This window comes from Mastacembelus armatus, chromosome 11 (assembly GCF_900324485.2).
Source record: "Mastacembelus armatus chromosome 11, fMasArm1.2, whole genome shotgun sequence".
In the NCBI taxonomy this organism is placed as follows: domain Eukaryota; kingdom Metazoa; phylum Chordata; class Actinopteri; order Synbranchiformes; family Mastacembelidae; genus Mastacembelus; species Mastacembelus armatus.
In genome coordinates, this window is record NC_046643.1 from 802,277 (window position 1) to 829,851 (window position 27,575).

A 27,575-nucleotide genomic window follows, 5' to 3' on the forward strand; every position below is an offset into this window, starting at 1 on the left:
AAATGAGGTTTGCAACCATTGATGTGCAATTTTATATGTGACAAAGTGACAGTGCAAATAGTATTAATTGTTCAAATACCTAAGTACTTGTGCAAAGAGAAGCATTAAAGTCTGTTTGTAATGGTAAGATATGCAATAGTGAGAGTAACTGAGCAGACCTGAATCTAACAGATGAGAGAGTTATGTATGGAACACCGTGACGTATATAGCAGACTAGCCTTAGCCTAGATCTCCCAGTCCACATTACCATGTCCCTGTAGAGAGGTGTTGAGAGCAGAATGGCTCCGGGCATGAAGGATTTCCTAAATCTGTCTGTTGAGCAGCTCTGTGACAGAAGTCTTCCACTGAACACTCTGTTTGCAGACAACTATGTGGAGTGGGTGGTCAGAGTTGGCCATGATGGATGGCATTTTGCTTAGTGTCCTCCTCTCCACTACTTCCTCAAGAGAGTCCAGCTCCACACCAACCACCGAACCTGCTCTCCTGACCACCTTGTCCAATCGCGTGGCATCCCTGCTTTTCAAGCTACCTCCCCAGCACACCACCACATAGAAAAGAACACTGGCAATGACTGATTGATAAAAGATCAAGGAGTTTTTTGCAGACGTTGAAGGATCCTTGTCTCCTCAGGAAGAACTGCTGGCTCTGACCTTTCTTATACAGATAGTCAGTGTTCACTGACCAGTCCAGCTTGTCATCCAGCTGTAGCCCCAGGTATCTGTATGACCTGACCCTCTAAATGGGAGACCTGGACCGACGAAAGTCAATAACCATCTTCTTGGTTTTTGTGATGTTCAGTTGTAGCTGGTTTAGATTGCACCACGCCACAAAGTCCTTGACTAGGCTCCTGTACTCGCCCTCCTGTCCATCCCTAATTCCCCCCACAATGGCAGTGTCATCTGAGGACTTCTGCACAATGGCAGTGTCATCTGAGGACTTCTCCATGTGGCATGACTCAGAGTTGAAAGTAAAGTCCAAGCACACAAAAGAGCTCTCAGAAGACCTACGATCAAGAATTGTTGACTTGCATGAAGCTGGAAAGGGTTACAAAAGTATCTCTAAAAGCCTAGATATTCATGTATTGTGTACCATGTCACAGTAAGACAGACTGTCTACAAATGGAGAAAGTTCAGCACTGTTGCTACTCTCCCTAGGCGTGGTCGTCCTGTAAAGATGGCTGCAAGAGCACAGCACAGAATGCTTAATGAGTTGAAGAAGAATCCTAGAGTGTCAGCTAAAGACTTACAGAAATCTCTGGCACATGCCAGAAGATATTCAAGATGGCGCCGCGGATGGCTGCCTCGGTCTGGAGCTCTCCAGTTGTTTTGTTATTTTTGTTAGTTTGTCCTGCACTTTGTTTCTGTAACTTATTAAGTTTCACTCGGGCTGAACTGCTAAGCATTCGGCAGCACTCCCAGGATATTTTTCCTCCAATTTTTGCACATTCGGACGTTTTGTGGAGCGTTTTAGCTGGCGGAGCAGCTGCGCTTCTCAGAAAGCGCAAACGCGGGAAGCGCGCTGGTGCGCTGGTGAAACTTCGTCAGCGCGGCCTCAGGACAGCGCTGCCCAGCATACACCTGGCGAATCTCCGCTCGCTACCCAACAAGATGGACGAAATACACCTGCTTATCCGGATAAACAAGGACTTTTCGAACTCTGCTGCTCTGTGTTTCACGGAGACCTGGCTTAATGGAGCCATACCGGACAGCGCGCTCCATCTGCCCGGATTCCAGCTGATCAGAGCGGACCGCAACTCAGACGCAACGGGGAAATCGCGCGGTGGTGGGACATGCTTTTACATCAATGAGAGGTGGTGTACAGATGCAACAGTGTTGAAGAAGATCTGCTGTCCTGACCTGGAAGCGCTTTTCATTAACTGTAAACCCTTCTACTCACCGCGGGAGTTTTCCTCGTGCGTTCTGGTCAGTGTTTACATTCCCCCGCAAGCGCGCGTGTGCGACGCGCTGCATCAGCTGGCTGAGGAGATCGCAAACACGGAGCAGCAACACCCGGACTCTGTTTTTATCATCCTCGGAGACTTTAATAAAGCACACTTGAGCCACGAACTGCCCAAATTCAAGCAGCACATCAAGTGCCCCACCAGGGAGGGCAATATTCTGGACCACTGCTACACCACAATAAAGGATGCATATCACGCCGTCCCCAGAGCAGCTTTAGGACTCTCTGACCACTGTCTGGTCCACCTCATACCAACATACAGGCAAAAGCTTAAATCTGCTAAGCCTGTAGTGAGAACTGTCAAGAGATGGACCAGGGAAACAGAGCAGGAGCTACAGGCCTGCTTTGAATGCACTGACTGGAGTGTTTTTCAAGCTGCTGCCACAAACCTGGATGAACTCACGGACTCTGTTACATCTTACATCAGTTTCTGTGAGGACATGTGCATTCCCACCCGGACCTTCTTAACATACAACAACGACAAACCATGGTTCTCTGGAAAACTCAGACAGCTTCGTAAAGCCAAAGGAGATGCCTACAGAAGTGGTGATCGGGTCTTGTATAATCAGGCCAGGAACACACTGAATAAGGAGATCAGAGCAGCTAAGAGGAGCTACTCCAAAAAGCTGGAAAACCAGTTTACAGCTAACGACTCTGCTTCAGTGTGGAGAGGCCTGAGGACAATAACCAACTATAGGACTCCATCCTCCTCCTCAATAGGCAATCAAACGCTGGTGAACGATCTGAATGAGTTTTATTGCAGATTTGAATCACCCCCCACCCGCTCTGATTGTCCTCCAGAGCAACCATTAACACCTCCATCCATCAACCCCCTCTCCCCCGCTCTGATACTTCAGACCAGTGTGGACGATGTGTGTCGGCTCTTCAGGAAGCAGAAGAGAAGGAAAGCACCAGGACCAGATGGGGTTTCACCATCATGCCTCAGAACCTGTGCTGACCAGCTGGCTCCCATCTTCTCTCTGATCTTCAACAGATCACTGGAGCTGTGTGAAGTCCCTGCATGCTTCAAACGCTCCACCATCATTCCCATCCCCAAGAAGCCAAAAATCACAGGACTCAACGACTACAGACCAGTGGCTCTGACATCCGTGGTCATGAAGTCCTTTGAAAGACTGGTGTTGGCCCATCTGAAGAACGTCACTGGACCCTTCCTGGACCCCCTGCAGTTTGCCTACCGATCCAATCGGTCCGTGGATGATGCAGTCAATATGGGGCTGCACTACATCCTGCAACATCTGGACAAACCAGGGACTTATGTAAGGATTCTGTTTGTGGACTTCAGCTCAGCATTCAACACCATCATCCCATCACTCCTCCAGAATAAACTCTCCCAGCTCTCTGTTCCTGACTCCACCTGTCAGTGGATTACAAGCTTCCTGACGGATAGGCAACAGCTAGTGAGGATGGGGAAATTTACTTCTGGCTCCCGCATCACCAGCACCGGCGCCCCCCAGGGGTGTGTTCTCTCCCCACTGCTCTTCTCCCTCTACACAAACGACTGCACCTCCTGTGACTCCTCTGTGAAACTCCTGAAGTTTGCAGATGACACCACTGTCATTGGTCTCATCCAGGACGGTGAAGAGTCTGCATACAGACAGGAGGTGGAGCAGCTGGCTCGCTGGTGCAGTCACAACAACTTGGAGCTAAACACGCTCAAAACAGTGGAGATGGTTGTGGACTTCAGGAGAAATGCCCCCACCCACCCCCCTCTCACCATTATGAACAGCACTGTGGCACTAGTGGAGTCATTCAGGTTCCTGGGCACCACCATCTCTCAGGACCTGAAGTGGAACTTCCACATCGACTCCATCACGAAGAAGGCCCAGCAGAGGTTGTACTTCCTGCGCCAGCTGAAGAAGTTCAACCTTCCACAGACGCTGCTGACCCAGTTCTACTCAGCGGTCATCGAGTCGGTCCTGTGCTCCTCCATCACTGTCTGGTTTAGTTCTGCCTCTAAATCAGACATCCGAAGACTTCAGAGGACAGTCCGGACCGCTGAGAAGATCATCGGTGTTACCCTACCCACCCTCCAAGTCCTGTTCACCTCCAGAGTGAGAAAAAGAGCTCGGAAAATCACTCTGGATGCCACCCACCCGAGTCACCACCTCTTCCAGCTCTTACCGTCTGGCCGGCGCTTCAGAGCTCCAAACATCAAGACAGCCCGGCACAAAGGAAGCTTCTTCCCTCAGGCCATCCAACTCTTAAACTCGTAGCTCTCCACCATTCCCTTCCACCACCTGCACTATGACACTTGCACCTTCTTGCTCTTTGCACAGCAATTAGTTCCCCTTTCATCCTGTTTCTCAGGTTATCTGTGCATTTTTCTCTTAGTCTTTTAGTTTTTTGTAGCATTTCTGTAGCATTTATGTTTACTGTTTGACCCTTTGTAGCATTTGTATTTATGTCTGTTTGCACTGGAGTACCCCCCCCCCCCCTGTACCAAAACAAATTCCTTGTGTGTGTGTGTGTGCACACTCACTTGGCAATAAAGCTCATTCTGATTCTGATTCTGATTCTGATTCTGATTCTGATGCTAACATTTTTGTTGACAAATTTACAATAAGTAAAACATTAAACAAGAATGGAGTTCATGGGAGGACACCACAGAGGAAGCCACTGCTGTTGAAGAAAAGCATTGCAGCACGTTTGAAGTTTGCAAAAGAGCACCTGGATGTTCCACAGCACTACTGGCAAAATATTCTGTGGACAGATGAAACCAAAATTGAGTTGTTTAGAGAGAACACACAACGCTACATGTGGAGAAAAAAAGGCACAGCACACCAACATCAAAACCTCATCCCAACTGTGAAATATGGTGGAGGGGCATCATGGTTTGGGGCTGCTTTGCTGCCTCAGGGCCTGGACGGATTGCTGTCATCGATGGAAAAATGAATTCCAAAGTTTATCAAGACATTTTGCAGGAAAACTTAAGACCATCTGTCCGCCAACTGAAGTTCAACAGAGGATGGGTGATGCAACAGGACAATGACCCAAAGCCTAGAAGTAAATCAACAACAGAATGGCTTCAACAGAAGAAAATACGCCTTCTGGAGTGGCCCAGTCAGAGTCCTGACCTCAACCCGATTGAGATGCTGTGGCATGACCTCAAGAGAGCGATTCACACCAGACATCCCAAGAATACTGCTGCACTGAAACTGTTCAAACGTCTGGGACGCTCTGAAGGGGAGGTTCGGGTGCGGTGCGGTCAAGATAGAGGTGTTTCCGGTAAGAGAAACAGGAGAGGGGGGCTCAGTGTAACTGGTTTAATCACAGCTGTTTGTACAGGCTGGCTCACAATCAGGTATGGATATGATGTGTGGATGTGGATGTGCTGTGTGTAAAGTGTGTGCAGGATTGTGAATGGGAATGTGGATCTGGAAATGAACAGAGTAGTGAATGGGTATATGTTTGTAGGTATGGGTGTGGTCTGTAACAAACAAAGATACAAAGGAACAACAGTAAATACCAATAACAACAATGTTCAGTTGTCAGAGAATATATCATCATAACTTAATCACTGTGTGCTGATTTGGAAATAAACAGATAAACAACGAACTGAATGCACAAACAGTACATATGCCCAATATTACCGTTGAGGAGCATTCAAGTGACCAAATGTGGCGTTTCTAATAATATGGTGCAACCCGGGCGATACATGACCATATGACCATATGACCATATGAACGTATAGGGGAATACAGAACAATGACAATCACTACGGAGGCAAAACATACAAAACTCACCCGTAATCATTTATGCACTGGGAAAATATATATAAACTGGTTACCCAGCCCAGCTGGCCCGACATGTAACTTGCTGCCGCTGAGACAACATGTCCGCTCCCAACCTAGCTGCGCACTCTACGTGCCACACGCTACGTGCCACACGGGCGCGTGGCCAGGCTTTCTCACAGAAACAGTTTTGTAAAGAGGAATGGTCCAAAATTCCTCCTGACCGTTGTGCAGGTCTACAGGAAACGTTGAGGTTGAGGTTATTGCTGCCAAAGAAGGGTCTACCAGTTATTAAACCCAAAGATTCACATACTTTTTCTTGCAACTATACTTGAATGGCTCACTCAGCACAGGTTATCAGCATTCTTGAGCTTATCCTATCTGGGCCATCAGCCTTGTTGGGGTGTAGTCTCCTCAGTTCTCTCCTGACCTGTTGTGCTGTGATTGGGGGGGGGGGGCCTCCTTGCTGTACTGTGGGTGAGGACTAAGACAGTAGTTGAGGGGGAGAGTAGGCGTTAACAGGACAGACAGTCATTGGTAAAGGAGTGAAGTAGTCAAACCTGTTGAAGAACTAGTTGAACTCATTGGCCCTCACCACATCCCCAGCTATTACACTGCTCCTGCAGCACACTCCAGTCAGTACATTCAAATCAGTCCTTCAGCATCTTCTCAGCCTCAGGAGACCATTTCCTGAATGTGTGTTGTTTTTGGCTGACTCATGACACGGGGCTGGGGCTTCAGGAAGACAAGATTATGGTCTGATTTGCTCAGTGGGGGCAGGGGGATGACACTGTAAGCTTCACTCACATTAGCATACAAAAGGTCTATTGTTCTGTTTTTTTCTAGTAGCACAATCCACAAACTGATGGAAAGTAGGGAGTGTAGCATCCAGGGTCATGTGATTGAAATCTCCAGCCAGCGCGACAAAGACATCCGGGTGTTGAGTTTACAGTTACGTGATAATTGCATGTATGACATGTCGTGTTTGTGTCCACGCGTGGTGGAATATAAACACAAACAATAATGGCATGCGAGAATTCTCTTGTAACATAGTACGAACGGAGACTCTAGCTCAAGCTAGCAGCTCAATGTCCCAACTGCAGATAATCTCCTTCACAGTAATATGTCCAGAGTTACACCACCTGATATTAATATACAGAACGAGTCCTGCTTTTCTTAGTGTCCTTGTCTGCCCTCACTGTAGTGAAACCAGGGATGTCCACACTAGCGTCCAGTGCACTCCCATCATGTCCTCTGATCGTTGACCAGGGCTGCTAGCTCGTCTGTTTTATTAGCTAGCGAATTCATGTTTGCCATTATGAATGACAGAATAGAGGGCTTATATCTCCACCACTTACCTTTTAGCTTAGCTTTACCTAAGCACCATCTCTGCAGCCCCGATACCTGCGCCTTAATTCCTTCTGGCAGTTGTGATGCCTCCTTCTCTTATGTTTTTCCAGTATTGTTCAGTCTCCAGGCTTGGTGGGGCTGCTCTCATGTTACTACCCTGCCACTGAGAATACACTTTAGATGGTTTGATGGAAAACACCCTGTTTATTGTCCTTGCTTCTGTTTCTCTGGTGTACCTCTTCAGGCGTGTGGCCAGGGCTGTGAGTCGTTGCTTGGCAGTCTCCAGGGCTTCTGGTATGGACAGCTTGTTGTACTTGTTACTCAACTGTTTCTTCATCCCACCTCTCTGCAGTTCTGATAGTTGGCTAACTTCTCTCCGTGTTTCCCTTATTTTTGTCTACAACCTCCTTCTCCATGCAGGATACTGCTCTTAGTGTTAGTGATGTTTATCCTGTGACCAAGCATCTCAAGGATCACTTTTGCCGTGGTGTATATCAGCCTGTTGGTCTCAGTGATAGTCACAGTAGGGATTGTTTGTAATGCTGCATTCACATCCGGCTGCGGAGGTTCCAAGTGTCCAGTTTACTCATGATCTTCAACAAGAAGAGGCAGCTCTCCCCTTTCCTGTACACTGCATCCACATTGGTAGACCACTCCAGTATGGGAGGCCGTAGAGTGATGAAAGCACTGGAGAAGTCAAAGTACATAATCCTCACATACGAACTAGGCACATCCAGATATATATGTACAGTATATAAACTAGGAACTAGACACATCGATACCACTACCTTTGCTCATTAAAGACTCCAGAACTAGGCCAGACCACTCTACCCATACCACCTCATTCATAGTTCCTCATTTCTAGCTTGTTGTTTGTGAAACTTTAAGGTCACTGTTGGTTACTGAACTCATTCTTCAGATAACTACATTTATAACCAATTAAGCGGCTCTTTGATGCTCTGAGGTAATGGATTAACATTTTACATAAATAATTAATAAGACAATTTGTCAATTCAATATCACTACAATGTGCACACTCGTTTTCCGTGTCGACTCTCTCCTGCTTTCTCAAGGTCATTTGGCAGCTTCTGAGCACCTAAATTTGAACAAGCTCAGTTTTGATAGATTATCATTTGAATCCATATGGAGTCAGATTATATTGTAGAAATTCAGTTAGGCTTGTTGGATGTGTAAAGGCAGCATTACTGTGTTTGTGAGTCTCATAATGTTTGTAATAATTTTCAATGTTTAAGTGATTTATAAAACTTAAAATCTTTTTTGGTGACAAACTAAATGTGGTATAGTAACTTAATATTAATACATTTCAGTTTTTAGATAATACAAAGCAGTGATGGTCCTGAAAAAAACACTATCTCAACTTTAGATTTTTTTTTTATTGAAAAAGAAATAACAGTGAAAACAATTAAGACACTAACAATAAAAAGACGTGGATATGTAGGATGGATGTGTGCATGTGTGTGTATAATGACAAAATGAGTTATTTTTAGTCTTATACTTTTCCTACTTTAATTTTTACTTATTTTTACTTTTACTTATAAATTAATCACCATGGTTTGAGGGTCTTTTTTCTTTTTATGGAGTTTTTTCTGTTTCTTTTGGGCCTTTTTTTTTGTTTGGCTGAAGCGCTGAGCAGAGTGGCTCTTTGCTTGTGTACACACAAGAGCAGCTGTTACCACTGTCCGAGCCCCCAGTGCTACATGAGGCAAGGCCTGAGATCCTCACAGAACTCTGAAGGAGACGCCTGCATGGATGCTGAGCTGGGGCGAAGGTGAGAGAGTGGAGGAAGAAATTTAAGCCTGCTAACCCGTCTGTTATCATGGGGAATGTTCGGTGTTTGGGAAATAAAATTGATGAACTGTGTGCGCTTGTTCGGACTTACAGGCACTACGCCATAAGCAGTATTATGTGCTTTACAGTGACCTGGCTGCACATGGACTTTCCAGACCACAGTGTGTCTATACCTAGCTTCAAGACTCTACAGGTAGATAGAAACACACACCTGAGGAGTAAGAAGAAAGGCTGTTATTGTAAAGTGTAAGTGGTGTAATTACAGCTATATTACTGTGAAGGAGCTTGTCTGTACCCTGGACATTGAACTTTTTGCCCTGGGAATATGCCCAGATTATTTACCAAGAGAGTTCCCGTTTATTATTTTCATCGGACTGCACATTACTTACTCAGCGGACAATGCTGCAGCGTGTGACATGATTCACATCACTGTCATCACTTGCACTACAACAGTCCAAACACCTGGATGCCATTATAGTAATTTCAGGGCATTTTAACCACATCATTTTGGACTCTGTTGTACAACTTTTTACCGTGTTTTTCATTGCACAACCTGGGACAACAAAACTCAGGAGCTATTCTTTGCAAATACAAAGAATACATACAGTGCCCCCCCTATCCGTATAGTATTGTGAGAGTGAGTGACAAAAATAATACATAGCCAAAAGGACTAAAAGCAGTGGTGATACCCAAGGCAGTTTCTAGACACTACAGGGACCCTGGGCAAGAGGGACCATTGGGGCCCTATACTGAATTCTTTGTTAATTCCACTTCATATCACAAACACACTAACTTGAGGCACATACAGTGAATATTATATAAGTCAGTTAGTCTTAACAATTTAGTTATATCAAGACTAACCAGCAAGAATAACAGTGAAATGTTTGCAGACTTAAGCATGGGCAAATGCAGTAATCACATCTTCCAAAACAAGCTAAAGTACCATTAGCAACGTTATTCTGTATGTATCAGCATTGCTGCTGTTAGCAAGCAAGCTGAGCTGACAACTTGATACATACTGACCATTTATCAAGTCTCACCAATAAGGGTGTCTTTTACCAATATCTTGTTTTCATTTTTCCTCCTCTTCTTTATTCCCTTTCTTTTCATAAAACCTGAAGGATATGTGGGTGATGTGAGGTCATCATTGAGTCTGATAGAAATAGAAGGAAACCCACACACACGGACATGATATTTGGCTGCCATCACCCACTGCAACACAAACTAGGAGTCATCAGGACTTTGCAAAACACTATCCTGACCACTATAGTGACCAAGAGAAAGGAGGACACATACTTGAATACAGCCCTCAAAACTTGTGGCTACCCTAAGTGAGCTCTCAATAAGGCAGCATCAACATCAGGCAGGAAAACAAGTAACAAAGGTGAGACTCAGGATCCACAAAGAAAAAAATCTAGTCATTTTTTATGTAGCGAGTGTTTCAGAAAGCCTGAAAGGGATTTCCGCAAAACAACACATACCAGTTCACTTCAGACACACCAAGACAGACTGGTTCACCCTAAACACTGGACACCAAAACAAAAGATGAGCAATGTAGTATTTGCTTTCCAGTGTATGGAGGAACGCTCAGAATTGTACATTCGAGAAACCATATAACAGGAGGATGGCCCACCACAGGACCACAATCAGCAGTGCACCTCCATTTAACCCTTTAAAAGTGACGGAAGCGCCCGCACTTCCATTTGCATATCAATTTTTAAATCCCTTTAGAACTGAAATCAAATAAGATAAGCAGTAATTCTTTTTGCATATAAATCTTGGAGGACTTATATAATCACACATTCAACATGTCCCAGAGAGCTGTTTACGCCGAGTAACAGGTTTGCAGAAAACCAGTAAAACAGTGCGCACTATAAAATCATTATAATCCAGACCGCCGGTCTGGTCACAGCTCTTCCTGCGTTGGAATACACGTGATCACGTTGTAAGCATGAACTATCATGTGGTCACCAGAGCAGTAGATCATGTGGTCACTACCCGCGACAACAGGAAGTGACGTATTTTCCCAGGAATTGTAGTTTTTCCACGGTAAACACTTCTCTTGCATGCACTCACACTGGCACTCTCGTGCCCACTCTTATTTTGATATTTCCCAAAAACAGACACACACAGCCCACACACACCAGACATGTTTTTTTGCAAATTATTCCTTTCTGTATGTAGTTATTCCTGTGCTATACTTTGATGAACATGTCTTTTTGCACTTTGTACACAATGTACACAATGATTATTTGAGAGAGGAGACAGAGTAGCCATACATGTTCAAATGATCTTTTTCCCATTTTGTGGAGGGGATGAATATATTGTCTGATTTGGAAATTATTTTGTAACTATTAGAAAGGAGTTGCTTTCTTGTTTTGATATTCAAAATTTCATCTGATGAAGGAGGTAAGTCTGTTTAAAAAGTTATCATTGTATGTAGCTTGAATGGCTGATCCAAGTTGTAAGTACTGTAGAAATGTATTGCTCCTGATGACATGCTTCCAGACAAGCTGGGAGAATGTAACAAGTGAGTTATTTTGAAAGATGTGTTGTATGTGGGTGATTCCCTTTTTTGCCCAAGAGTGGAAGTTGAGTGGCATTTTATTACTCAGAATATCCAGACTGCTCCATATTGGAGTGTGATTAGTCACCCAGTTTGTCATGATCCGCAGTTTTGGACTTCCTGTTTCTTTTATTTTGGTAGGGATCATGACAGCATCTAGCTTGTTTCATTTTTGTTCTCTTTACGTTGACCCAATTAGTTCATTGTTTTCACCTGTACCTCGTTTTCTCCCCATGCCTTTTTATGCCCCATGCTCCCCATGTGAGCTTCTCTCGCAAGCAGCACAGTTATCTCTGCCCGATTATTGCAGGGACATTTTTCTTTCCGCCATGTCATCTATCATAGAATTAATCCGGAGGTGCCAAGAACTGTCCTTGTCTTTAAATCATGTTCTTCCTCAGTTTTTAGTTCAGTTGTCACCGTCACGGTCCACGCCTCCAGAGTTTCCATCGCAGTCTGTGCAGCAACCCGAGCCACTTCTTCGACCGGAGCCTCAGTGCGCCGAGAGCGACGTCCCCGCTGGGGCTCCAGTCCACGTCTCCGACCCTCAGTGCGCCGATGACGACGTCCCCGCTGAGGCTCCAGTCCAAGTCCCGATGCCTCAGTGTGCCGACGCCACCATCCCCGCTGAGGCCCCTGTCCGAGTCCCCGTGCCTCAGTGTGGCGACGATGACATCCCCGCTGAGGTTCCCGGACTACAGCCACCGGAGTCCGGAGTCAGGTGCCCCCGGGACCGCCCGGACCTTTGTTCCATGAGTCCCTGGAACCCCCGGGGCCATCCAGACCAGTGCCACCGGAGTCCCCGGGGCCATCCAGACCAGTGCCACTGGAGTCCCCGGGGCCGTTCGGACCATTGCCACCGGAGCCCCCGGGGCAGGAGCCTCCGGGACCGCCCGGACCTTTGTTCCATGAACCCCCGGGCCATCAAGACCAGTGTCACTGGAGTTCCCGGGGTCCCCAGGGCTGTCCGGACCACAGCCAAATCCTCAGCAGCCTGAGCCAGAGCCTCCTCAGCAGCCAGAGCCAGAGCCTCCTCAGCACCCAGAGCCAGAGCCAAATCCTCAGCAGCCGGAGCCAGAGCCTCCTCAGCAGCCAGAGCCAGAGCCAGAGCCTGAGCCTCTTCAGCAGCCATAGCCAGAGCCTGCGCCTCCTCAGCAGCCAGAGCCAGAGCCTGAGCCTCTTCAGCAGCCAGAGCCAGAGCCTCCTCAGCAGCCAGAGCCAGAGCCTGAGCCTCTTCAGCAGCCAGAGCCAGAGCCTCCTCAGCAGCCAGAGCCAGAGCCAGAGCCTGAGCCTCCTCAGCAGCCGGAGCCTGAGCCTCCTCAGCAGCCAGAGCCAGAGCCTGCGCCTCCTCAGCAGCCAGAGCCAGAGCCTGCGCCTCCTCAGCAGCCAGAGCCAGAGCCTGCGCCTCCTCAGCAGCCAGAGCCAGAGCCTGAGCCTCCTCAGCAGCCAGAGCCAGAGCCTGAGCCTCCTCAGCAGCCAGAGCCAGAGCCTGAGCCTCCTCAGCAGCCAGAGCCAGAGCCTGAGCCTCCTCAGCAGCCAGAGCCAGAGCCTGAGCCTCCTCAGCAGCCAGAGCCAGAGCCTGAGCCTCCTCAGCAGCCAGAGCCAGAGCCTGAGCCTCCTCAGCAGCCAGAGCCAGAGCCTGAGCCTCCTCAGCAGCCAGAGCCAGAGCCTGAGCCTCCTCAGCAGCCAGAGCCAGAGCCTGAGCCTCCTCAGCAGCCAGAGCCAGAGCCTGAGCCTCCTCAGCAGCCAGAGCCAGAGCCTGAGCCTCCTCAGCAGCCAGCCTGAGCCTCCTCAGAGCCAGAGCCTGCGCCTCCTCAGCAGCCAGAGCCAGAGCCTGCGCCTCCTCAGCAGCCAGAGCCAGAGCCTGAGCCTCCTCAGCAGCCAGAGCCAGAGCCTGAGCCTCCTCAGCAGCCAGAGCCAGAGCCTGAGCCTCCTCAGCAGCCAGAGCCAGAGCCTGAGCCTCCTCAGCAGCCAGAGCCAGAGCCTGCGCCTCCTCAGCAGCCAGAGCCTGTGTCTCCGCAGCAGCCAGAGCCAGAACCAGAGCATCCTGAGCCTGAGCCACAGCAACTACCAGAGTATCCAGAGTATCCAGAGCCGTAGCTAGCAGAGCCCCCTGAGCCACAGCGGCAGCCACCGGGACCGGTGTAGCCCTCTTGGCGAGCGCCAGGGCCTACTCCCCTGAGACGACCCGGGATCCACTTTGGCCGCAGGGTCTACCCTTCGGACCGGCCTGGAGACCACACCTGCCGGAGAGGCTACAGCCTAGTGACTCTGATTATCCTTGCTCCTCTTTGTTTTTTTGGGAACCTTGCCCTGAAGAACTTTTGGACTCTTGTCGGGCCCACGCGCCCGCCCTCTAGTTCCCTCCTCCTGAGGCCCCCACCACCCGCCCAGTTGGTGGTAGTTCTCTTTTTTTTTTTTCTCTCTCTTTTTGATGGTACTGGAAGGCCGTCAGGAGCCGGCCTTTTGGGGGGGGGGGGGGGGGTACTGTCATGATCCGCAGTTTTGGACTTCCTGTTTCTTTTATTTTGGTAGGGATCATGACAGGATCTAGCTTGTTTCATTTTTGTTCTCTTTACGTTGACCCAATTAGTTCATTGTTTTCACCTGCAACTCGTTTTCTCCCCATGCCTTTTTATACACCTGTTTTGCCTTTGTTCTTTGCCAGGTTGTCTGTTAAGCCACCACCTTGAGCTCTGTTGCGAAACCTATGTTTCATACCTTATTTGCCTGATCTCTCTTGCCAATTTCAACTCTGCCTGTTTTTTGGACTCTTTTTGATCCTGGACTGCCTTTTTGTTCTCTGAGATTTAAGTTAAGTTGTTCTGTTTTTTTTTTTTCATTGTGTTGTCACTGTCTAGCGTGTCTTGCTCCTCTTATGTTTTTGGTTTCTGTCTTGCTGCCCTGTCCTTGTAACCCCTTTGCTCATGCCTTGTCCCTCCTTTTCATGTCCATGTCTTCCCCTCGGTCTGTGAGACCTCAGTGTGTGCCCCAGACCCTCTTGCCTTGTCCCTCCTTCTCATGTTCATGTTTTCTCGTAGTCTGTCTCCTCAAGTGTGTGTGACCCAGACCCTTATGCATTGTTTTCCCTGATTCTCATGTTCTGTTTCCCTGTTTGGTCTGGTGCATCTCCATAAGTGTGTGACCTAGACCCTCATGCCTTGTTCCCTTTAGCGGTAACGCTCTTGTCCCACGTTCATGTTTTCGTGTAATTCCGCGTGCCTTGTTTTCCTCGTGTCCCCGCCCATGTTTTGCACTTATGAGTTTCCTTCCCTTGACCTTCTCCTGCTTTGTATGTTTGTTTCCTGTTTTAACCTTGTTTTAGTTAATAAAAGACTCCTTTTCTCACTCCTGTGCTTGTGTGGATGAAGTTTGCTCCTGACCACGTCCTTAGCTTATGACACGGTTTTACTGTTGTCTTACTATTGAATAAGAGTTATCAACATACATCAGTCCTATTTATATAGATCAGTAGGTTCCAGTAAGTGAGTAGGAACCTACTGACCTATATAAATAGGACTGATGTATGTTGATAACACTTATTCAATAGTAATAGGTTCAGTGGGTCGTTTTTATCCTACAGATCTTCATTGTCGTCATTACATACATTACATAAGTTACATCCTTAAGTTTAAGCATGACTAACTACTCGGTTGTGGCATTAAAACATGTTGGTTAGGGTAAGGAAGTAAAACATCTTGTTTAGGAAATAAAACGTTTCGGTTAGGTTTCGGAAATAAAACGTCTGTTAGGTTTAGGAAATAAAACGTCTTGGTTAGGTTTAGGAAATGAAATGTCGCAGTTAGGTTTAGGAAATAAAATGTCTCAGTTAGGTTTAGGCAATAAAATGAACAAACATGTACAGCATGCTAATGCTAAACGCTATTGACTCTCATTGCTTCCAGTAGGTGTAGTAGGCTCCTACTGACCTATATAAATAGGACTGATGTACACTTATTTAATAGTAAGAGAACAGTCAAATTGGCTGGTTTAGTCTGTGCTATTGGTCAGTTAGTAACTTTATGGAATTTCCAGCCAGCCTGTCAGAGCAGATGATATTGTTAATAGTTTGAAACATGGATGGTGTTTGATGGTTTGGCTAAGAAATGGCAGCTCTTATATTGGAATATTGCATACTGCTTGTTCTTCATCTAACCATATGTAATCTGAAGGTTGAGAATGAGTCCATTTAACTATATGCTGAAGCTTGTTGGCAAGAAAGTATTGATAAAAGTTTGGAGCTGCCAATCCACCTTGTGTCTTAGGTTTTTGCAGTGTTGACAATTTGATCCTGTGTGTTTTGTTTTTCCAGTAGAATTTCATAATTATTGAGACTAGAAATTGTAACCAGTAGGAATCATTGTGATAACTTACTTTTATTTGATTTTTTTTAACTTTATGGCAGCTATCCTGCCTGTAAGGGCGAGTGATAAATTCATTCATCGGAGGAGGTTGTTTGTTATTGTTTTGAGCAGAGGCATGTATGCGCATGGCTTCCGTAAGAAGAGTAACATTTCGTCTGCATATAGGCTGATTTTGTGGTGTGAATTGGGGGTATGAATTCCATTTATAAGATTGCTTTGGCATATGGCTGCAGCAAGTGGTTCTATGAATCTTCTCAACATAGTGAATAGATAGGGGGAGAGTGGGCACCCTTGTCTAGTTGCCCTGTGCAATGTGAAGCGTTATGATGTTAGTCCATAAGTGATTACAACAGCAGAAGGTGCAGTGTATTTTTAATCAATTAATGATTAATACTCCAAAGCCAATTTTTTTAAGGCAGATATGTGAAATAACCAGTTTACTTTATCAAATGCCTTTTCTGCATCTAGAGTGACTATGATGTGATGAGGTTGTGATCATGAGGAGTGATCCATTAAATTGAAGAGCATGTTATTGTACGACTGTCTAACTAAAAACTAGAAGTCCAGCTGCCATTACTCAACCTCTAGATAACTTCACCAGGATGACTGAGAATCTTTACAGACTTTGATACATTTAGGAAGGATATTGGACAATAGCTTGAAGTCAAAGTTGGGTCCTTATTGGGTTTTAATAGTGAAATAATAGTGTTATTCATGTGCTCTGGAATTTTGGAAGTTTGCTTTATTGTGTTTAGTAATCTTTGGAAGTGCAGATAATTTTGAACAGAAATGTTTATAGAGCTCAGCTGGGAAGCCATTGGTCCAGTCTGTCTTGGTGTGTTTCTGTTGATTAAAATAGAAACTCTCTCTGTTTGGTATTGTAAAATGATATGAAGAATTGAGAATTTCTGACTATATTTAAATTTATCAGACGTCATTTTAGATAGATGAGTTTCTTGCAGCAAACAAACATATATGTGAAATCTTGAGAAATAATCCATTATTTGAATACTTTTGCCTGAGAACCAATTCCATGAACATTCCCAGTCATAAATTTAAGCAGAGCCTTTTTGAAAGCCTTCCCAGTTACTATGTGTGGTATGGGCGTTCTGTGTTTGTGTCTGTATGCATGTGCGTATAGGCACAAAAAGACATATGTAATAAATATAACAACATATCACTGACTAAAATGTAAACAGTGCATATTGGAGTGAGTCCTTAGTTGAGTGAACTACATGATGAGGTGGTTTGTTTGAGACATGCATATTGATGTGTTAAATGCTGGAGTAAGTTGAAAATTAAGTCCTCAGATGAGTTGAAGTGCTATATGTGTGAATGTATGATTAGGAAATTTATGATTATGGTATTTTGTATTGGGCATGAGTGGTGATGTTAAATGTGCTGTGGGAGGTATATGTTTATTATGTTATGTGTGAGTGACATGTTTGCTATGGTATGTATAGAAAATGGGGCGCATTAGAAGAGCCAAGGGGTTGTCTCTTTATTTCTGTGTAGCTGACCATTAATGTATATTTTGTCCATTACTAATATAGCTTTATGTCATTGTTGAGCCATTTCCTTTTGGATAGGATGTAGTTTTTGCCTGTGTTGCATTATTTCTTTTGTGTATTGGTCGTTTAATCCAAAGTGGGTTCCTTAAAGCTCTTTTATCTGACCCTGTACCTCTGATTTCTGTTTGAAGTGTTCAAATTTTGCAACAGTTGCTTGAGGTCATTAATTGGCATTGGCACTGATGACATGATGAATGAACTCATGAAAAGTGATTATACTGTATGGTGTGTTGTCATAAAGACTTTAACCAATTTCTTGGGCTCTTCTGATGCCTGTTTGGCAATTCCAAAGAAGACAAAATTATCCCTCATGCTGTAAATCCACTATGGTTCCTTTCATGACTTTATTTTTAGTGGCTAACATTAAGAGCTGTTGTCGTGTAAATTTCTTTAAGTTTGAGAGTTGCTAATTTTCAGAAACAACCACAAGTGTGATGAATCATCTCAGGTTTAATCATGGGCGCCCGGAGAGAAAGCTGTGCAGAATTCTCTAACTTGGTGTTACAACACCAGGTTTATATATCTTTGTCAGAAGGGGTGGATTCAGATTGGAGAAGACCCTACATATTTGTTCAGGTTTCCTCTATCTTCAGGCCTCTACCAGCACTAAACAAATTGTTGTTATTTACAACCCTCTACAACCATAAAACACTAAGAAATCACATACCATGCATGCTTTTGTTTTCCTTTTTTCACTTCCTCTTCTCCTTCTCAACAACATTCTATAACCACACATTTAACTCATTTATCTGCCATTCTTTTAGCACTGGGGCTGGTGCTTAAACTCACTGGGGTTATAACAGACACACACAATAGTTCTCATTCACACTGATCCTCCCATCTCATCGTATGGTCAGGTCTTATCACATAAACACTAACTTTGGATGACTCACTCCAGCCAGTTAGGTTTGTATGACACATTAGTTCCGAGCACCGTACCCTTATTGTATACACATTGTGAATACAAGACACTGAAGGAGTCCCCACAAAGCTCATGAAATTATCACCTCATTCACATGCCCAGTTCATGATATGGGACAATTTCTAAGGTGGTTCTTATAGAGAATGATATCTCGTTTCTCATTAACAATAATATCATACTTCTCATTAACAATCATAGCTTACTTATTACTTCTGTATTCATTTTTTCCACGTTTCCTTAATAAACCATATGTCTTCCCGAAGGAAGACTTTTGTAATCCTCAGCCAGTGGAGTTTTCTTTTTTTTTTTTTTTCATCTTTTTGTTTTTTGTTTTTTAAGATTATTTTTTCGTCATCTGGCGTCTGTCCCTCAGACTCACTGGTCTCTTCACCAGGAAGGGAATACAAAGATCACGTGACTGCTTTGTCTCTTAAGGCTACCAAACACACACCTAGGCTCTTCTATTCGACGCAGGCCAAAAACAGACCAAAAACATACCAAGTTTCCTTAAATCAACACTTAACAGACATACACAAGAAATGATTCATAACACTGTACTCACTTATTAAATGAATGGAGCATCCACTGTCCGCCACCCATTCTGACCTGAGGCGGGATCCAGCCCTCCATTTGCCGGAGTGGAACTTTCCCTTTGGTTTTTAAATTTTACCTGTGGGTCCTTTCGGTCTAGAACAGGCGCTGGTCAGTGGCATGTCCATCCCATCCTCGTCGCCAAATTGTTGTGGAAATTTCTTTAAGTTTGAGAGTTGCTAATTCTCAGAAACAACCACAAGTGTGATGAATCATCTCAGGTTTAATCACGGGCCCGGAGAGGACGTCCTTGCAGAAATCCTCTGACTGTGTTACAACACCAGGTTTATATACAGTACTGTGGACTAATCTGAAGCCACCCTACATGTTTTTTCAGGTGTCCTCTATCCCCAGGCCTCTACCAGAACTAACCAAATTGTGGGCAGTTATTTACAACCCTCTACAACCATAAAACACTAACCCAATAAAACAGACAGAACCACATATGATCAAAGGGTCAAGCAAAAATTCAAGTCACCCCTTGACATCTTGGAAAACTCCCACACAAACCAGAAAACAAACATTCTGGTTACGTTATCTCTATATCACTTTTAATTCTCCATATATTTTCAAAAATATAGTCTGCTAAAATTTTCCTTTTAGTCTTAACAAAAATACATGAAAATATCAGCTCTACTCCACAAAAACTACTTGTCTAGCCAAGTGAAGAAAAAAACACGCTGGAGTATGCGCTGTGATTGTTACATCATATCACCGACTTTCACAGCACAACGCAGCACATTCCTATTATTCATGATGTAAAATGGACAGTTAACCAGAATGATACAATCATCATAGCTTTGTTCCGGACAGTGTTAATTTCGTTGACAAAATATTTTCGTTACAAGTTTTGTCAATGACAAGTTTCCACTGACGAAAACAGACGATAACTAAATAAAAATTAAGTGATGATGACCATCCATCCATCTATCTTCTTCCGCTTATCCGGGGCCGGGTCGCAGGGGCAGTAGCCGAATCAGGGATACCCAGACTTCCTTCTGCCTGGACACTTCCTCCAGCTCTTCCTGGGGGACACCGAGATGTTCCCAGGCCAGCCAGGAGACATAGTCCCTCCAGCGTGTCCTGGGTCTTCCGGGCCTCCTCCCGGTGGGACATGCCCGGAACACCTCCTCAGGGAAGGCACCCAGGAGGCATCCGAAACAGATGCCTGAGCCACCTCAACTGACTCCTCTCGATGTGTAGGAGCAGCGGCTCTACTCCGAGCTCCTCCCAGGTGACCGAGCTCCTCACCCTATCTCTAAGGGAGCGCCCAGCCACCCTGCGGAGGAAGCTCATTTCAGCCGCTTGTATCCGCGATCTTGTTCTTTCGGTCATGACCCAGAGCTCATGACCATAGGTGATAGGTGATGATAAGTGATGATGACGAAAACTATAATTAAAATATATTGATATTTTCGTAACTAATAAAAATGAGATGAAAATGTGTGTGAGGGACGTTTTTGGAAAAGATCCAATCAGAATTAATCTTGTACGACGTGTAAGACGCACACGCACATTTGATAAGTAACTGATCCACCTGGCGATGTGGGATGCGCGAGTACACGACATCTTGCATACCTTGGGTTTCTGTGTGACTTTAAACTATAATGAAATGGCAACAGCTGGGAGAAAAAGAAGAGAAGATATATGGATCAATTTCACGTTTGATGTCAAGACAAACAAGACCTTGTGTAAACCGTGTAGAGCAGGAAATCGCTGGTAAAAACTACCATGACATCTGCAAGGGAATCATCCTGAAATTCACGCAAAGGCAAGCACGATTACTTTGCTGTAGGCTACTAACTAGAGAAGTGACTCCATTAGATCGTACATTAAAAGTGATTGACATGCTTAATTCCATGATTCAGGTAATGTTTTCATGTCATACAGTATTTGCAATGGCATTGCTACAAAATACAGTTTTTCTTTTAAATATTTTGGAGTTGCACTTTTGCTTTAAAGCATGAAGAATGTCATATGCAAGTTATAAACAATGCATATCTAACTTTTGGTCTTTTATGGAAAGGCCATATTCCATATATTTAATGCAACTTGTTTTTGGTGGTTTATGATTCCCTGCATTCTGTAGCTGTCCACCCCACTAAATTCACTGAATACCATGAACCTCAATAAATCACTGTATAGATATGGATTAAACAGGTACCTAAGTGAATGTTTTGCATTATTCCATCTAGGCATGGGGCTATGATATTCTCACAGTATGATAACTTTAAGCAAAAATATCACGGTTTCACAGTATTACACTCTAAAATGTGTTATTTTTAAATGTCTGGGAAAAAATACTTTTTTCCACTGAACATAATATATTTTATTTTTAAGAAACATTTTGGAACAGTAAACATGTCAGGTTAAATAATTAAAGTAAATAATTGAATTCCAGCTACATTTAAATATTGTACATTGTACTAAATCTCAGAAACATAGTACTTTAGTCTACGTGAAGTAACGAGGGAGACAACTAGTGGTTTTGAAACAGTGGGATAACAGCTGTGGTTCAGGAGGTAGAGCAAGTTGACCATGAACCAGAGTTGGTGTTTCGATCCTTGGTCTCCCTGGTCCACTGGCCGAAGGGTGTGTGATTGTGCGAGCGAGTGGGTGAATGGACAAATGTAAAAGTGTTTTGAGTACACTGGAGTGTAGAAAAGAGCTATACAAGTACAAGACCATTTAACATTTAGTTGATATTAGCCATGTATTTTGCCTCGGTAGCAAGCTTTACCTGTCCAAAAAGTGTTGGATGGTGCTCCCATAGATGGGAAATCATATTTGACATATTTCCTCCTCTAGCAGCCACTCTTTTTAAATATGTCTTAAAGTTGGATGTTCTTCCTCCTCCAAGCTGTGGCCACGTGTGTTTTCGGTACCCGAAAAATTCTCAGGGATTCACCTCCTTCGGCCATCCTACACAAAGGTGATTCTGACTGCTCACATCAACTAACCAGAGGGGAAGGGGTCATGTGACTCGTTACACTCTTTGCTGCACACAACAAGAGAGATTCCTACACTTTCCGCCTTTGACTACACGTAAAAAACTGCGCATACCACTAGATAATAATGGAAAATTTTAGTGGTTTTGAAACCATGACTTTTCCAAACCATACCTTGAAACCTGTAATCGGCCCATGCCTAATTCCATCCCAAATTTTAAATTCAAAACAATGTTCCAATTAATGAACAAAAATGTTTACCCAACCAAAAAAGTTACGGAGTAAAAGGAATTTGCCAAAATGCATGTTGACAAGCTGACAAAACTTCTGGGAGAATGTCCTTTGGCCAGATGAGACAAAACTGGAGCTATTTCGGTGTCAGCTCCGTGTTCACAGATGCAAAGGTAAAGCATACAAACAAAAGAAAACTGCACTTACTGTGAAACATGGAGCAGGCTTGGTTATGTTCTGGGGGTGCTTTGCTGCATCTGGCACAGAGTGTCTTGAATATGTGCAGGGTACAATGAAATGACAGGACTATCAAGGCATTCTGGAGGAAAATGTGCTGCCCAGAAACATGCAGTCTGAAAAAGGAGTGGGCCAAAATAGCTGCTGTGCTGAAGTTTTTCCCTGGTGAATGACAGGGTCACTTCCCTGTGCCTTCGGGTTGGAGATAGGTCCTTTACTGTTGTTTCGGCCTACGGCTGGGCAGCAGTACAGAGTACCTGGCCTTCTTAGAATGCTGGAAGGTGCTTCAAGTGGGGACTCCTTCATTCTGCTGGGGGACTTAACACTCACATGGTCAACAACAGTAAAACCTGGAGGGGCATGATTGGGAGGAACGGCCTCCCTGATCTGAAACCGTGTGGTGTTCTGTTGTTGGACTTCTGTTCTAGTCACAGCTTGTCCATAACAAACACTATGTTCGAGCATAGGGGTGTCCATCAGTGCACGTGGCACCAGAACACCCTGTTCGATTATCAATTTCGTGGTTGGGTCATCTGACCTTGTATGTTTTGGATGACACAGGTGAAGAGAGGGGCTGAGCTGTCAACTGTTCACCACCTAGTGGTGAGTTGGATCTGCTGGCAGAGCAGGAAGCTGGACAGACTCAGCAGGCCTAAACGAATTGTGAGGGTCTGTTGGGAACGTTTGGCTGAACCCTCTGTCAGAGGGGTCTTCAATTCCCACCTCCGAGAACTTCGACCAGATCCTGAGGGAGGTTGGGGATGTTGAGTCCGAGTGGACCATGTTCTCCACCTCCACTGTCAACATGGCCACTCTGAGCTGTGGTTGTAAGGTCTCTGGTGCTTGTTGTGGTAGCAACTCCAGAACCCGGTGGTGGATACTGGAAGTAAGGAGTAAGGAATGCTGTTAAGCTGAAGAAGGAGTCCTGTCGAGCCAGGCTGGTTTGTGGGACTCCTGAAGCAGCTGAGAGGTACCGACAGGCCAAGCGTGCTGCGACCCAGGAGGTCTGGGAGGAGTTTGGTGCAGCCATGGAGGAGGACTATCGGTTGAACTCGAGGAAATTCTGGCAAATCATCCAGTGCCTCTGGAGGGGGAAGCAGTGTTCTGCCAACACCGTTTACAGTGGAGGTGGGGAGCTGTTGACCTCAACTGGGGACATTGTCAGACTGTGGAAGGAATACTTTGTGGTTCTCTTCAATTCTACCGACATGCTTTCCATAGAGAAAGCAGAAGCTGAGGCCTTGGAGGCTTATCTGTCCATCACCCAGGCTGAAGTCACTTAGGGTGTTCGGAAGCTCCTTGGTAAGGCACTGGGGGTGGACGAAATCCGAATATCTTAAGTCTCTGGATGTGGTTGAGCTGTCTTGGCTTACATGCCTCTGCAAAATCACGTGGTGATCGGGGACAGTACCTCTGGATTGGCAGACCAGAGGAGTGGTCCATCTTTTCAAGAAAGAGGACCAGAGGGTGTGTTCCAATTAGTGGGGGATCCCACTCTTCAGCCTCCCTGGCTATGCCAGAGTACTTGAAAGGACATTTCAGCCAATAGTAGAACCTCAAATCTAGGAGGAGCAATGCAGTTTTTGTCCTGGTCATGGAATGGTGGACCAGCTCTATATCATCTCCAGGGTGGTCAAGGGTTCGTGGGAGTTTGCCCAACCAGTTTATCTGTGCTTTGTGGACTTGGAGAAGGCATTCGACATTCCCTGGAGAGGTGCTCCTGGCATGCCAAACTGTGCCACCGGGGAAGACCCAGGACATGCTGCAGGGACTGTGTCTCTTGGCTGGTCTGGGAATGCCTCGGTATTCCCCCAGAAGCGCTATAGGAAGTGGCTAAGGGGAAGGAAGTCTGGGCATCTCTGCTTAGACCACTGCCGCCGTGACCTGGCCCCAGATAAAGTGGCAGAAAATGGATGGATGGTTGGATGAATTCACTTTTCTAAAACTGTATTTTTCAGTTGTTAGACAAGTGCAGCGTTAAGATTTACCCAAAGGGAAAATAAATGGGAAAATAAAACATAAAAAAACTAAAGTATTTTTTGTTTATATTGACCTGTTTGAGAAGGTGCAATCTACATAGCCGCTCACCTTGGTCAGTGGAGTGCAGCTCAATTTAACAGACCTTTCACAGTTCTCTGGGCCCCTGGACCTGTGCCTGATAGGCATGTTCAGTAATCTATTCATGATCTAGGTCACCTAATTAAGTTTATGCTACCAATGTTCCTTCTGTATAAATGTTCTTTAGCAAATGACATCTGATCTAGATCTAAGTCCACGTTTCCAGTGGTGCCCTTGCGAATTCAAATGTGGTCATGCTCCTCTCCCCTCCAGATCATTTATCAGAAATCAGCACACTGGATGACAACTGTTTTAGGCATGCATTTTAATAAAGTTCATCCTCAAGCTTGGGTCAATTTGTTTGATAGTACAACAAACAGTAAACAGTGTGTTGGTTTCAAAGTGACATCATGTATGGTAGTTACACAAAGTTGCAAAATGACCGGTAATTTACGCATATATTCTTTTAAGGTGTATAGGCACCATGGGTAAGCAGAGAATTTATAATAATTAAAGGTTTTATTTTTGATCAGCTCTAACTGACCATTAAGAGTTGTCAGAATGTTTATTCGTCATTATGGTGGAATTGATTTTGGATCTTTCAGTGATTCTTCTGATCTGATTGTACTGTATCTGTTTATCTCCCTCCTTGTATTTAGGTAGCACCAGATTTCTTTGAGTATTTCCAGGCCCTGTACCCAATCTTGCACTCTGACCCCACCCTGTGGTGTGTTTCTGCCTGGAATGATAATGGCAGAGATGCCTTGGTGGATTCATCCAAAACTGAACTCCTCTACAGAACAGATTTCTTCCCTGGTCTGGGCTGGATGCTGCTCAAGGACCTATGGAATGAACTGGAACCCAAATGGCCCTCAGCCTTCTGGGACGACTGGATGCGTCAACCAGAGCAACGCAAAGACCGCTCCTGCATCCGGCCCGAAATCTCTCGAACTATTACCTTTGGCCGAAAAGGTGTCAGTTTAGGTCAGTTCTTTGACCAGTACCTTCGCTATATTAAGCTAAACACTGAATTTGTGCCTTTTACCAAACAGAATTTGTCTTATTTGATAAAAGAGAAGTATGATGAAAAGTTTATAAAAGAGGTTTACAGCTCCCCACTGATGAAGATTGAGGACCTGCAGCAAATTGGCAGCTTAAGAGGCCCTGGACCCTACAGGGTGCAGTACTCCAGCCGGGACAGTTTTAAAGTCTTTGCTAGAAATCTTGGGGTGATGGATGACTTGAAATCTGGAGTTCCTCGTACAGGTTACAGGGGCATTGTCTGTTTCCTGTACCGAGGTCGAAGGGTGTTCTTGGCTCCACCAGAGGGTTGGATACAGTATGATGTCAGCTGGAGCTGAGACTGAGCCAAACCATACAGTGTGAATGGTGTTTAAGAGGGGAGAAAAACTTTCTCAGAGAAATACCCTCTCAGACCAAAGAACATTAGCAGACTGGAATTAAAGCAGCACAGATGGCTTTGGAGTTGGGAGTGTTGACCCAAGCCTGTTATGAAAGGTTCCAAAGTAACGTGCTCATTCATGATTAGCAAAGTTCAGGGCCACACAGACCTTACTAAGATTTCAGACTTGTAGGAAAAGAAAATTCCACCCCTTAAAAACTGTTCCATAATCTCTAAGGGCAATGTGCCTTGCTGTCTGGGCTCTTTTTGTTTGGTGTATTTTTATTGCTGTGAATAACTGGCCAAATATAGACTTATCACATTCAGACATTTCCCATAGATATAAGTGGAGTCTGGTAGCAAGATAGCAAAAATGTCTGAATTATCAACAAAAAAACAGCTGTGATAATGCACTGTAGGCCAACCATAAGCAGAGCAATCAGCTCTGGCCATTTGGATAAAAAAATTGGTCTTTAAAAAATATTCAGTCATCTTTTTTTTCCTCTTCAAATTTAGCAGCATTTTTCAACAAAAGCTTTGCTATTGATCCAACATGTCTGTGAAGATTCTCAGTCGTCCAGGGGAAGTTATCTAAAGGTTGAGTCATTTTAAGTCGAAACGTATCACCACCCCTCCCGGTGGCTTCATCAGTCTGAGAAAAAAGCTGAACAGGAATCTCCAATATATCTCCCAGGTTGGTTTCACTCCACCCCTAGACCCATAGGCTCAATAGTTGAGCTATGTAAATCAGGTGAGAGTCGTTAGACCCACTCCCCTGAGTTTGTTTCACTTCACACCTGGCCTGAATAGGACCGTTAGATGAACAAAAGGAGTGAGCTCAGGTGAGGTTCATTAGGATCTAATGGTAGACTCATGTGACCCCTCTGATTCACCACCTGGCTGCAGAGTGGGTCCTCCCTGGAAGACATTTGATATATTCCTTAATTTCCTGGGAACAGATGAAAGGGCAGCCTAGTAAATTGAAGACAGGTTATGTCTGAGCCCTCCAACCCTGTTAAGGGAGGGTTTTTCCACTTGTACATAGAAAGCTTCCCTGACCCCTCTCTCAGACCACCTATCTTCTCTGTCTACTAGAGTTGGTGCAGTTGGGGTGCAGTTAGGTCAGTGCACTGACCTAACGAGCCTCAACTATTGAGCCTATGGGTCTAAGGGTGGAGTGAAACCAACCTGGGAACTATATTGGAGATTCCTGTCCAGTTTTTTTCTCAGACTGATAAAGCCACCTGGATCAGTGGTGAAACATTTCGACTTAAAAACTGAAAGTCCAGTTGCCATGACTCAACTGTTAGATATTGATCCAACACTTCAGATTGTTACAATTTAAATATATGAAACTAATCAGACATAGATGTGTATGCAAAAGAAGAGTGAAAAGATGAAAAAAGCATCTACACATTTTTAGGTGGTAACAAAGGCTATATCCAGTGCAACAAAGCAAGCATAGCTCCAGTATATTATAAATCTCACAAATCTCCAGCAATGATACAGATAGAAGGCTTTGCAAGAAGCTGCTGTATAAACAGTTTTGTTTTGTTTTTTTGGGGGGTTTTTTTAGAATAATGTGAGGTTGGTGCACGTTAACCAGCAACATGATTTGGTTTGAATGACAGTGATCTCATCTAGCCTATTGAAGTTAGGATGATCTATTCATTTTGTTTATTGCTTACCTACAGGAGTACTGAAAACTATATTCTACAGCTATGTTACTCAGTTGTATTACTGGAATTTATCCTCTGTGTACCAGTGGCAGCTCTTGAATTGATGTATAAGGAACATTGTGTGCCCTCTTTCACT

General features: G+C 44.7%; 1 protein-coding gene across 2 annotated transcripts in view; it reads left to right on the forward strand.

Annotated features, from left to right (window-relative positions):
• Nucleotides 1-26,370, forward strand: part of mgat1b (alpha-1,3-mannosyl-glycoprotein 2-beta-N-acetylglucosaminyltransferase b) — an 82,605-nt gene extending 56,235 nt beyond the window's left edge. For both annotated transcript variants that reach the window (XM_026299758.1, XM_026299757.1), the window contains one exon: nucleotides 25,018-26,370. In XM_026299758.1, coding sequence (XP_026155543.1) covers nucleotides 25,018-25,719 — 702 coding nt within the window. In that variant the 3' untranslated portion in view covers nucleotides 25,720-26,370. The remainder of the gene's footprint in view (nucleotides 1-25,017) is intronic.
• Nucleotides 26,371-27,575: the final 1,205 nt, after the last annotated feature.